The sequence below is a fragment of the Crocodylus porosus genome, unplaced genomic scaffold (assembly GCF_001723895.1).
Source record: "Crocodylus porosus isolate Cpor-Errol unplaced genomic scaffold, CroPor_comp1, whole genome shotgun sequence".
NCBI classification, from domain to species: Eukaryota; Metazoa; Chordata; order Crocodylia; family Crocodylidae; genus Crocodylus; species Crocodylus porosus.
This window is the reverse complement of record NW_017728926.1, coordinates 13930537-13944269: the sequence shown is the minus strand read 5'-3', so window position 1 is coordinate 13944269 and position 13733 is coordinate 13930537. Positions and strand designations below refer to the sequence as shown.

Genomic DNA, 13733 nt, shown 5'->3' with positions numbered 1-13733 from the left:
AATCCTTTGGGAAACTGCACCTGTTCTGCTATGTGCTCCCCCCCCAATATAATGCAAGGGAATGTATAGGATTTGCTCCCCCATTCTGTCCTGAGCCCCCATTGCTGTACAATAGTTTAAAATTTGCCACCTCCCATCCCAAAAATGGCTGCATTGCAAGCAATGGTAAAGTGCTTGCTGCATACACCACTCTGGACTAGAGGCATCATGCTTAAGGTGCATCCTGCATCCACCTTAGACACTAGACTCTTTTGAGCATCTAAAACTAGATAAAGAACCACACACACATGCATGTGCACACACACACACACACACACAGTTGATCTGACTTATTTGGCAGCTAGCAATACCTTTACAGCATTACTGCCACTCTGGTTAGCCCCAAGAGACTGCAGAACAGATGTCATTCGTCTTGTTGTCCAATCACTTTTCAGTCCTTGAGAGTTAGAACTAAGTCTATAGCCATGTACCTGAAGAAATCCTTCCTGTTTAAAAGATTACAGTAGTCCTTTCATTAACTGGGGCTGACCAGGGAAAACTGGGACTATAAATCCATGGTCAATACCTGTCTCACAGATTCACACCTGCTGATGATCTGACTTGGACAATTTAGCAGCTGGCACCATAACTCTATATCAAGAGAGAACCCCCCTTCTCCCCCACCCAAAAAAAATACAGTCACAGATCATCAAAACCCAAGTAAGAAAAAAAGCTTAATGCAAAGCAGTTATGTAGCTGGGCTCCTCTACCAGCATTCAGCATGTTTCCTTCTTGTGTCGTTGTTTAAAGAAGCCACACGCACCACAGAAATGACTACTATTTCCCCCAAAATCCAACATGTTTTTTGTTTCAGTTGTGCAATTTCTTGTTCATGTGTTTGCTTTTTGTCTGGCTGTGGTCAGGGACTGCAGGATACACCCTGGACATGCCTGATCCTAGCATCTATTGCTTCCTAGGTTCATGCTGCAGACAGGTAACATCTCAAGATCTCTGCTGACTTTTTCATGCATGCACATACCCCAATCCTTTCACACCAATCTCCCATTGTAGCAAAGCTCTCATGGCAATTTGTTGCCCAGTTTGGTATTCAGTGGGCATGTCTGCAAGTCACCCTTCATTGCCATAGTGACGCACTGCTGTGATGTAGTGATCACTTGCGTCTACGTGTCACCAGCAGCTATATCGCTGTACCTGCACACCCTGCCCATTTTAGCGCACCACTACAGAGAAATGGCAGCTAACAATAACCATGCACCATGTGTACAGTGCAGTACGGGTAGTTATGCCACGTGTACAGTGAAGCATGGTGCAGTAACAATATTGCTGAAGGGCGATGTATATGTGCACCCAGTGTGGGATACCCAGGTGTAGAGTCAGGGTGAGATGGTGACAGGAAGGAGGGGGAGAGGTCTCATGAAAGTAAAACAAAAATCAGCCATAGACTTTTCTTTCCAGATGATTGGCCAAAGACTCTCCAGAACCCTAGAAATTTTCCTTTGCATCTGCACCATCTAAAAATACTATTTATTTTTTTGAGACTCTTCTGGATGTGGGCAAAAATGAAATGCCATACCAGAACAGCAGATGTAGGGTTCTTTTAGAAACAGCTGTTTCTCTACTAGTATCCGGCACTGTAGGATGAGATGTGGAGGTAGAGCGGGGGTGGCCTTGTTCCTCTGGCTAGCCCAGCCACAGCAATAGAAACCATCTGCACCAGGGTGGGGTGACCCGATGCATCAGCCAAAAGAAACATTTCTGACAGTTCAGCAAAATGTTGTCATCAAGCAAAGCAAGCCACATGGAGCGCAGCTGATCTCCAGGGCTCTCTGCAACACAAAGCTATTTGCAACACAAAGCAGAGTACACCTGGATCTAGTATGTACATCAAGGACTTGTGTTTTCAAGGGGTTGATGATGATGCTTTCCTGTTCTCTCGTTCACCTCCCTTCAGTGCTGAATACAAAAGTTCATAAAGTCAGTGCCTGTACCCAGGAACAACAGCAGGCACTTCAGAGTTTAATGTACAGTGTGCATCTTCCTGAAGAAAAATGACATGGGGGCAGCTTTAAGAAAATCATATCACACACACACACACACCAGTGCACTTTGACGGGTCCTGGCACTGTTCCTGAGTCTGGACTGCTACTAGGAACTATCATAATGAGGAGGAAACAACGGCAGTATGAAAACAATTCACAAATCCCTAATGGATTGATGTTGCTAACTCTCTGGGTTTCATTGTAAGTATCCCAATAGTTGGTACTTTTCTGAAAGCCTCAGCTGCAGGAGTCATGTGTGCCAGGAAAAAAAAGTCACTTCTTTAAAAAGGCAAATGTTCTAGTCCTTCTTGTAAAGGACAGCTTCAAAGATCGACATCCCTTCCTCCCTCTCCCATGAGGCTCAGACTCCAAATGAGCCTTAAATGTTATTTTTCTGAAACTCATGGTTTTGAAGGAGAATTGGTGAAGGTCCCATGTTTTTGCCATGATCTAAATCTGTGGTAGCATTCCCAAAGTGCAGTGTCTGCAAAGTAAAGTTACCACATGATATTAAGTTATAACATGAAATGAAAGGGAACTATTGCTTTGGCTCCGATTGAAACAAAGTGCACAGTTAGCTCATGAGAGCGGCTTGGATATTTGCTGAGCTCTCTCGCTGGTCTATGTAAAGGTTCCACCACAGTCTCAATTAGGCGCACATAGATTTTCCTTAGCCTCAATGACTGCATTGGTAATGGCTTCTCTCAAACTGCCCTGTGTGCCAGACTTCGCCTTTCAGTAAAGATCCTTTTAAATGAGAAGAGCCCAGCTGAGGACAAATCCTTAGCACCAAGTTATCTGTTGGCCTAGCAATGTCAAAGAGGACAGAAATAGCAGAGAATATGGCTCTAGGACGTCAATATTTTTGTACTTTCACCAGAGGTCTGGCTTGACTTTAATCATGGCACTAAGTGAAGTGTAGAACAAAATCCACTCTGGAGTTTCTAGCACAGAAGGTTTTCAGCAGCTCTAACTAGAGAGGTATTTCCTTTTCTTTTAATAGCATGATTGATTTCCATACCTCAGAGTTTAGACAAGCTATCAGTTAAAACAAGTTAATGAACAGGACAACCGACTGTGGAACAGCGGAGGATGCGGTAACCATTTGTGTGCCCACAAGTACTCTATAGTAAGCGATGGGACTAAGTTGTTCCGGTTTGGCTTTTTCATTAAGGGGTAAGGAGCTGCACTTAAGTTATCACTAGCCACGGGCACACAGACCGTCGACATCAGGTTTTCCGTGGTGAGCCCCTGCTCCCACTTACCCCTATTTAATTTGGGCATTTGTTCACACACACAATAACATGCTAGGCTAAAAGTGAGCACGTGCATGTTAATAAAACGTAACATAGTCAGAAAAAACCCACATTTTAATACAAGTAGTGCCATAACAGTCAGTCTGCTTCCTTTACAGTAAATATTCCAAGCGCTGAATAGGACTGCTAAGCCAAAGAGTCTGCCTTTAGTTTAATGGGTAAAACCAAAAGCACAAATTGGCCCCATGTTCTTGGTTAAAAGTGCCCTCCCCACATTCTGGAACGTGAAGTGGTGAATATACTGCAGCATATCTTACAATCATGGACAGGTTTCTCTGCTGTTTTATTTGGATGCCAACTGCAAAGTTTTAAATTAAGCAAATATTTTTTTTTGCATTCAACAGAAAAGGTCTTTCCTTCCAGGAGCAAAAGTCAGATTGGTTTAGAATAAGCAACCAATGACTCAGCAGCAAGACAACCTACTAGTTGTGACACCTCCCTGGATTCTGCAAATCCTAAAAGTACTGGGGAAAAAAATGCTGCATGTGGGGTGAAGCCTCAACATGTGTGAGGTGACGATTTGTCCAGCTTGCATCCAGACCTAAACTCTGTGGTTATCTTGTACCACCAGACCCAAAATACAAACGGAAAAAAACTGGCAAAGTTTGCACAGTTTTCCATTAAAAATATTGTTTGTCCAAAGCTGTCCAAAGATGTTGAAGTTGTTCAAAGCGCCCTTCCTTCCCCTCATTGATTCTTAACCAAGTCACGTACTAGCTTCTATTCTATTCAATAGGCGGTAATTATGCTAAGGGTAGGAAGAAGTTGGAGTAGGGCTTCTCCAAACACTGGGTACCATATTTAGGTCTGGGAACTCAAAGGACTTCCCTTGGCTTTCTCAAAGAAAATAATCTATGCAATGCGAGATGCAACATAGTGTCCCTTGAGAGGCATGGCATGATGAGCACATGTCAGTGAATGACAAGGTTCTTTGGGTAAATCCAATATCTTTTATTAGACCAACTAAAATAGTTGGAAAATTTCTCTTTTGCAAGCTTTTGGATACAAACACCCTTCTTCAGGCAGAGGTGCTCTTCCTTGATGGGATCAAAGCCAGAAGCCGGTATGCAGACTGTCTGCAAATGTGCTGAAGACAGTGGGGGAGAAACAGGTTGAGGGGGAAGGGAAATGGTGATCTGGTGATACAATGCAGCTGGTAAATAGTAGAGAGGTTATCTGGGGTATCAGATATTAAGCAAGTTATAATGTGCCATTAATCCAATGTCTATATTTAGTCCATGATTTTTTCCATCCAGGAAGCCGACAAAGTGAAGTTCATAGGCTTATCCATGAAAGGTGTTTTGTAAATTCCCTTTGAGGATTAGAACTGAGAGACTGGGGAGACAGTTGTTTTCTTGTGAGAAATTTGCCCCCACAGGTAAATGGGTATTTCTGTCTTTGGCAGAGTTTTGGTGTGCATCCATTCTGGTATGCAGTTGTTGTTTGGTCTCTCCTACATATTTTCCACTGGGGCATCTAGTGCACTGGATAAGATGTATTACACTTCTGGAGGTGCAGGTGTATAATCCAGAAATGGGGATGGTTCTGTTGTGGGGTGTAGTTATTGTGGGAGTGGTCGAGATGTGTTGGCAGGTTTTATGTTTCTTCTCATGGATCCATTCAGTGTCCATTCTGGTGATGAGGTTGGCAAGGTTCAGTGCTTGTTTAAAAGGCTAAAATGGGTGGTTTGGGGACAATGTCTTTAAGAATTGGGCTGCCTTCTAGTATGGGTTACAATTGTTTGAGGATTTTCCATATAGGTTCCAGAGAGGGATGGTATGTCCCAGTGTTGTGCGATTTGTGGGGGTTTTCTTTCTGTACTGCAGCAGTGCTTCAGGTGCTATCCAGGTGGCTCTTTCAAATCATCTTTCAAAGATCACACTTTTGAAAGAGTCACCAGGAATGAAGGAAGAAAGAGCACATACTGCAGCCCTTTCCTTTCTGGCTGTCCTCTGTGATGGCCACCCTATTCAGAAACCGGAGGCATTAGAAAAAGGTATGCAGCCATAGGGCTAAGCCAGTATGGCAAGTTGCCTCAATCCTCTGCTGTAATGTGAAAGACAAAACACAGAGAAATGAAATGTCCTTAACACATTTACAACTCTGATCAGCTTGTAACCTATGTCTGACTCTCTGACAATACTTGATGACAAACAGAATGCACATGTGGTTAAACCAGCAAAATACCCCTTTAGCTTTCTGTAGCTCCCTAACCCATGACTTCTCCTAGTGGATAAATATCATTTTTGTTATAAATAAACAAATACTCCTAGGAAAGCTGACAGTGGATATCTTATCTGAAAAGAAGAATCAGTCATGTAGACACATGCACCTCAGTCCTCTTTGGCAATACAGCTATAGATCTATAGACAGACTCCCTATCAGTGATTGCGATGTGGATTGACATCAAGAGCTTTGTTCCCATTTCTACTAGGTTTGTATCTGGCTTACAGATTTTGAAAAAAATACCCTGTTAATGTGGGTTGATTAGTATTGTCCCTTGAGACATGCTCAGGGGCCTCAAATGACACTAATGTAATCCCGACAAAGGCTCATATGCATTTAAATTTTGAGAGTTCACCACTGGGTTTTGACTGCCAATTTCAATTAATGAATGAAAATAAAGTAACTTGAATTCTAAAAGATGCAATGCTCTCTGATTGACAGCAATGACCTCATAAGATGTATGAAAACAGCTTTCTGTCCTTTAAATAGTGCTACTCAATTTAAAATTGCTAATCAATCATATGGCTCTTTTCATTTCTTTTATTCTATGCTTGGGCAGAGGTGAGGGGTTTCAGGGAAACCATGGATGAGTCTTCTAATTTTTCTTAAGGTGAATTCTTTCAATGTTGGCAGGCAAGGTTCTTTGGGCAGATGTGATATCTTTTATTAGACCAACTGAGTAGTTGGGAAAAACATCTTCATTATTGACAGGGAATAAAACATACCCATGTAGGGGGTAGCTCAAAATCTTCTCACTAAGTTAGATGGCAGCTGGGCCTTTGCTGGCAATGCACATGGGAGTTTAAGTCACTCAGGCTACAAGACAAGTCAAAAGTTGGTTTGATCTCTTCCATCTTCAAAAGCTCTTTGTTATGCTTGGAGGTACCTAAGAGACATGCTAATCTTCAAGCATCATCCAACTCTTGCTCAGTCTATTGACCTTCACAACAGGAGTACTTTGAAACTCACCCTAAGAGGCTTTTCCATTCAGCTGATATAGTGAGCTCATTATTTTAAGAGTGGGCTATTGTATGCATATGCATTGAAAAACTTCTGTAGCAGCATGGAGCTTTCAAAGATATTGTGTCTTGCCCTAGCGTGAGAAGTTGCAATCCTATCACAGTTGGGGACTTTCAACTGGAATGCTCCCAGTTAGAATTTGGCAATGCAAAATGCAGTGATTAATTGACATCTGCACCAGCCTACATCTGCAAAAACAATGGCAAGAGAAAAGGTAGCAGGAGAGAGGAAGACACCAGACAGTAGGGGGGTATTCAGATTTTACAAACTGCTCAGATACAGTAATAGAAAGCTGATGCTTTCTCCTGCAGTTCCCCCTAAAATTTACCATCATGTTAGGTATATAGGTTGGAGCCGTGTTGGCCCAAGGACAAAGGCAGACAAGGTTCCTTGGGTAAATATCCAATAACTTTTATTAGACCAACTAATATAGTTGGAAAAATTCTTCTTCCTTCCTCAGCCTGATGAAGGGTGTTTGCACCCAAAAGCTTGAAGAATTTTTCCAACTATTTCAGTTGGTCTAAGAAAAGATATCGAATTTACCCAAAAAACTTGTCTGCCATCATGTTAGGTGACATTTACCTCTGAACATCGGACCATTAAAGGTCCAATGCACATATACAACTTAAGCCTGATTTGAGCCCTATTTCAAAGTGGGCTACAGGCCCTGTTCCCAGTGAATTTCTCTCCATACAAAACAATAAAAAAAACCACAGCAAAAAACAAAAAAACCTTCATACTGCTTTTGTAACAGTAGAGCTGTTCATAAAAGTTGGCCTGTCCCATTGTACAGGGAAAATTGTATTCTAGTTCTTGGGGTGACATCCTAGCTCCTTTGAAGTCCATAACAAAGTTTCCATTGTGCTGACTCAAAGAATATGTTCTTGATGCACATGAGGGAAATGTGTTTCACTAGGTTGGTCACCATGTTCTGGAAATAGGGTGACATTTATGGAGTATGGTTAAACCCCTGTGTTGGGGAGTTTAGACAACTAGAGTGAGATTGTAAATACTTGTAACTGAAACCCAACAATTTATAAGCATCATAGGTTTTTAGGGCCAGAAGGGACTATTAGACGCTCATATAACACAGGCCCAGTTAATCCAAAAAGCTGGTTGGGTTTTGTTTTGTTTTTACTAAAGTGAGTCTTCCAGGCAAGTATCCAGTCTTGACCTGAAGATTGAATAGATGGCCAACCCACCACTTAGTTGCAGCAGTTTACCACCCTCATTGTTTAAATCTGCCCAACTGGAGAGCTCATTACTATGTTGTATTTCCTATTCCAGCAGGTATGTCAAGGCACCCCTCAGCCTTCTTTTTGATCATCTAAACACATCTAACTCTTTAAGCCTCTCTCTGCACTAGATAAATTAGGCAAATACATGGGCAGATATGAACTCCTTGCTGGTTATCAGTGGCAAACTTTGCCAATCTTCAGTGCACACAATCCAATTATGTCAGAGTCCCTCTGTGGCACATCTCTCCGTGTGAGGTTCCCTAGGGATCTACATCTTTGTTTTCTTACATTGTTTCCTTTGGGTGCCTGAAGAACAGGTCATTCTTCAGAGCTTAGAGCTATTGCAATGCCAACAGTGTAATTAGCGCCATGAATGGGTTGCTTGTTATGTATGTAATAAACTTCTTTTACTTTCCGCTTGGGGTTTCCCTGTGGTAATTGGTTTTCTCCATCTGCGCTCATTCACTGACTTCTGCATAAGGGATATTTTTTCAACTGGGCCTGGGATTATAACCTTACCTGATCCTTCCGGTGCATATTGCTGAGCTCATGCAGATGGACACGCTTAACTAAAACATTGTCGTCCAAACATGGTAATGGCAATGTAATGGCATTATTTTTATAAATCCCAAGATGGGGTTGTTTTATGGACATCTCGGGGCATTTTCAACTCCACGCTAGAACTTTGCCTTTCTCCTTCATTTTAAATATTTCTTTTTCTAAACTTTCAGGGGGATGGAGGAGGTTGGCCATTTTAGGTCTGAAGAGAAAGAATGTGTTAAACACACATGCACACATATATGCGAGTTATACTTCTCCAGGGTAGCATTTCATATTTACCATTATTTACTCTTTTAGAGCTCTTCCCAAAAGTAGATTGGCCAAAATGATCAAGCCCTTGATTTAAAAAGAATCATTTAGATAGAAAAGAGATTTTAATGGTATTTCCCCACTCACAGATAATATTAAGATTACAAGCGCCCTGAAAGAGAGGCCTCCTCTGTGTTTAGCATCAGATGTAACAGGACCCTGATCTGCATGATTGGCAAAGGTGTTACAACAATATAATAAATACAATACATGCTACCCCTGCAATTTATGGCAGTGCTCGCCAATAGAGTCAAGCAGTCCTGCCTTGGCTCATAGCAAGTAGGCCAGAGGAGATGAAATAATTCTTCTCCATAGGATACAAAGGAAGGGAAAGGATAAGTCTAGGGATGGATATAATACAGGCTTTCATCTTCAAGCTGCAAGTTCAAAGCCCACCCTACTTTGGTACTGAGTGAATGCTGACACTTCTATGTTACATTCCTTATTGACCATAGTCCAGTTCCCAGGGGACAGTTCCCGCACTTGGGAAAGTACACTGCAGTTAATGCCCTTATTAACCACCAGAACTGAGAGGCCCAGCAGGCAAGGAGGATGAAGACTGAAGTCCATCTTGCAGGCTAAAATGTTAGAAAAAAGTGAAGATTCCCATTGACTGAAATTTTAGGTAAGCAAAATGAGAAGTCATTTAAGGGCCTGATGTCCAGAGGGTGGATGTTCAACACTTTCTTAAAGATCAAGGCTGTTTTAACTCTCTCAAAGGGAAGTTTGCTTCACTGCTCTCCATGTTGTACTTGTCCAGGGCACTTATTTATACCAACTTGGTGCCTAAAGTTTGACTCTCCAATCCATTTTGAGGCACCTAAGTAGATGCTTCATGCCTACATTTAAGTAACTAAAGTCTATATTTAGATGCCTAAATAGAAGTTTCTATTTAAGTCCCTAAGTGTGGATTTAGAAATCTAACATTAGATTCTCTGGTTTCAAGATTTTGACAGAGGCATCTGGGATCTCAGTCTCATGCTTTAAAGTTGCACTAGAACAGGATATATTTTTTTTAAAAATAACTTCAGACAGAAATGTCTGAAGGTACTAACCTGTGTTTTGATTCAGCCTGACCTGATTTTCCTCCTCTAATTTTTTGGTTCAAATACTGGGCCCAAATCATCCATCCTTTGCTCAACTCTAATTCATGCACAACCTAATAACGAAAACAAAGAAGTTAATGGATAAACTAATTTATTCAATAGAGAGATTAAAGCAGTAAATTTCTAATCTTGGATGCCCAAGAGATGAGGATGCAACTTAGATCACCCAGTTGTCACTGGTGCAATTAAAAAAAAAATATTTAAACACTACAGACTGCTCACTTAATGTTTTATTTCCCCTATATAAACATATTAAAACAATACAGTATGCCCTGCTTTCTATTCTCACACTGTGGATAGCTGTCCTCCTTGCTTACAAACAATTAACTGAACTGTGCTGCCAATATATCATTTGACACTTTGGAAATTGCACTGGGATATGGTGCGTGTTGAATGGAAGCAATTCTGTTCATCACATATAAGTAGAGAAACACTGGAACAGAAGCTAGTGCAGGAGGGAAAGAAAGGATCAGAGACACCCACTGCTCAGAATAAAATGGTTAGTAAACAGGTGGTTTTTACATTTTTGAACCCATTGCTGGAGTTCATTTGGGGAGAAATCCAGTCTCTTTACCTTTCCTTTCAACAACTGCTCTCTTGCCCTCTTCAGCCAGTGCACAGGAAGCAAAAAAAGTCCTGCAATACAAATTGGGACTTCCAACTACTCTGAATGGCAGGGGGACCCATTTCACTGCACGTGATGTATCCCTCAACAAAGGACAGGTATGATTAATGCAGACGATACACAATGTTCCTAAAGCATGTCTTTGGATTAAAACTATCCACAAGAAGACCCTGAGCCTGCCTTTTCTAACACCTGATGTTTAGAATTCAGTACCTAAATTCATACTGAAATGGAAGTATTTCAACTGGACTGCTCATATGAGTCCCAAGCTGCTCATATGTTTAAATATTCATTCCTTTTAAAATGTTTTCCTGGATGAGAGCTTTAGATACCTCACTTGCTGGCCTGATCTTCAGGAGAAATTAGTACCCACAGAGCCCATTCCCAAGTTTGATCTTTGTACAGGTGAAACTTCATTGTTTTTCATCTACTCAGAAGAAGGTACTAGGTATATATTAGTGCCAGGTGGAAAAAGCTAAAGTTACACAGTCAGTGTTTGAGTTGGTGGCTCAAAACGTGGCCTTTCTTCATTCCTCTTTGAACTTGAACGTTTTGCATCAGAAAAGCCTTAAATCCTGATACTCAAAGTTTTGAGCTGAGAGCTTCAGGAAGTGCTACCTATACTTCAAAGATACCTTACAGAATCAGGCCATTTTTTGATCAGCTTTCTGCACAAATAAAATGTGAAGCTAATCTAAAGAGTATGTGAAGGATGACAGGTAGCAAAAGGTTCAAAAGGTGTTTGGAGATGGAGAGTGGTTCAGCTTGCTGCAGAGACTGAGACCAGGTATAAAGTATGAATCTAGATCTGAGTTCTCCAAACGTTTGTTTGGAAGTGTGTCTATCTTGGGTTTTGAACTCAGGCATATACTTATTATTAGCTCTTGGACTAATAGAGTTAAGTTTCACAGTGGCATTTGGAAGGGGCAACATCATCATATCCCAAGAAACAGCTTAACAGGCAGCCTTCTTAGTTACGGTGAATTAAAAGCTCCCAGGAAACTGCAAATAATATCAGCATCGATGGATGATCACAGTTTCATGAGTAATTTTGATATCTGAACAGATGGCACCTGTGTTCTTCTGACCTTCTTAAGAATTACCAGCTATTTTCATATAGTTGCCCTTTTCCTGTCCTGTCTTTTTCTCTCTCTCTCTGTTTTCCTCTTGACTGGAAAGTCAGCCAGACTTGGCCATGTCTATGGGAGAAAGTGATAGGACCTGTGCAACAGAACTGTGCCAAGGAGTCGGGTAACACATGTGAGACTAGAATAAAAACCCTTTCGTTTTGGACTGCTGTTTAAACAAACAACAAGTTTTTAAATATTGAAAAATTGATTTGTCCGTTTTCTACTTGGATTTCCCCCAAAATGTCCCCTTATACCTGCTAGCAATCATGAAGGTTCCAGGTCAGTGATTCTCAACCAGGTGCCATGGTATCCTGGGGTCCCTTGAGATCCTTTCAAGGGTGCCATGCAGTGTTAGCATGGTTAGGTGTGCAAACAAGATTCAAAGGATAAACTGGAGATTTCAAGTAGGAATCCAGCATGTTAAATATATTGGGAGCTGTTGTGGCCTTTGAGTTCTTTGCAAGAGAAGAACCGCTCTTTTACTTTTCTGTTATGAAAACTAACAGTTGGCATTTTCTGTAGGGTGCCTTGCGCCTCAAAAAGTTGAAACCGGCTCTTTCAAAGGTAAGTCTATAATCAGAGATTTAGTTGAGATGAGAAAAGGAGTTTATCAGGAATTAAGTAGGCTTTATTCACCGTATGTTGCAAATGTATGCGTATATACGTATTTAGCAAGACAGAGATGGAAACAGAAGTAAATCCTCTCATGCTGGATGTATTAATGTATGGGCTGTTCAGTTTAGCCAAGGGTGATCAACTGACACTGCAACTCATTTTCTGTATTTTATTTAGCAAGCTCAGTTCTAGAGGATGAAGAAAGTACAACAACGGATTTCAAAGACAGGAACGACACATGGTACAATGAAGTGCCAACTCTGGTGAGTGTCACTAAAGCAAGGCTCTCCAGTTCAGTGTGATACTGCATTCCCTATGTTGTCTTTTGACCTGTCAATATGGTTTTAACCATTAAAATTACATAGCAGTAAGTCATGACTTGAGTTGCAAAAAAAAAAAAAAAAAAGCTGACCAAATGCCAGGGGTTTTGCTTTGCAAAAAGCTGGAAATATTTGTGACAGTTGCTGAATTGTGCAAAATATTCTCAGCCTGCCTCTGCACCGCTGTGCAGTAGTTCTGTCTTGGTGTGTTTCCACTGGCTTTAGTGAAGATGAGCAAATGTCAAACTGATGTAACACACCAGACAAACTGATCTGCAAACTTCTAGAAGATTGGTAAATTCAGCTTTCCCTGTCTCTGTGCTGATGGTTTGAAATATTGCTGCTAGGGACTGCTGTGGAAGGCAGTTATAAAATTGCTTTTTCTTTATGACAAAAGTTCACACAGTGACACTAAGCAAAAATGCAATTTAATGTTTACTTTACAAATTGATGAAGCAGCATATTGTGCTCTTAAATGGAAACTTGCCTGGGAGCATCCTAAAACCCAGGCCTCCCGATGCAGATGTAGCTTATGACGAACCCACATGCATTCACAGTGGAAATCCAGAGAGTTCGCTAGAGGGTTCTCTCCTTTTATTACTAACCTGTTCCTCCCACTCTCTCTCACACACCTGTTTTGTAAAATATTGGTCTTGATTCTCAGCTGCTCTTGAATTAGAGGTAAAAATACCTGGTTGTGGCTCTCTGGTCATATGCCTCTGGGAGCTCCTGGGCTAAGTACAGACAGTAAAAAAGTCTGAGGCTGAATTGATTCAATCTTCACAAATTAATCTAAGCTGCGTAGATTGAAGTAAGTGAACAGACATTCACTTGTGATTCTGGAAATGCAGCCACATGCCTGCAGTGGCCAAGGCCAGAAGCTGGGGGGCGCTAGAGCACGCCTCCCTGCTCAGCTGAAGCAAACAGCTTGAATCTGCAGGGGATCTGGTGTAGACATTCAATAAACCAATTTAACCTAAATCAAGTTAAGCCTGATACTATGTCCATCCAGGTACATCTTAAACTGGTTTTGGTCATTTTCGGTCATAAACCACAAACCAAGACAGCAGTGATTTATGTGCACTGAACTTCTCTTGTGTTATAGATTTAAATCGATTTCCAATCATTTATACTGATTTTTTGTGTAATGTCTGTGCCTAACCCTGACGTCCAGTTTGATCCTACTCCATCCCCATCAAACCTTGTACCTAGGAGGGAATACCTCACT

At 41.3% G+C, this 13733-nt stretch overlaps 1 protein-coding gene across 1 annotated transcript in view; it reads left to right on the top strand.

The window, feature by feature from the left end:
• PDPN (podoplanin) overlaps positions 1 to 13733 on the top strand; it is a 27736-nt gene that overhangs the window by 6658 nt on the left and 7345 nt on the right. The window contains exon 2 of the mRNA XM_019541541.1: positions 12363 to 12483. Coding sequence (XP_019397086.1) covers positions 12363 to 12483 — 121 coding nt within the window. The remainder of the gene's footprint in view (positions 1 to 12362; positions 12484 to 13733) is intronic.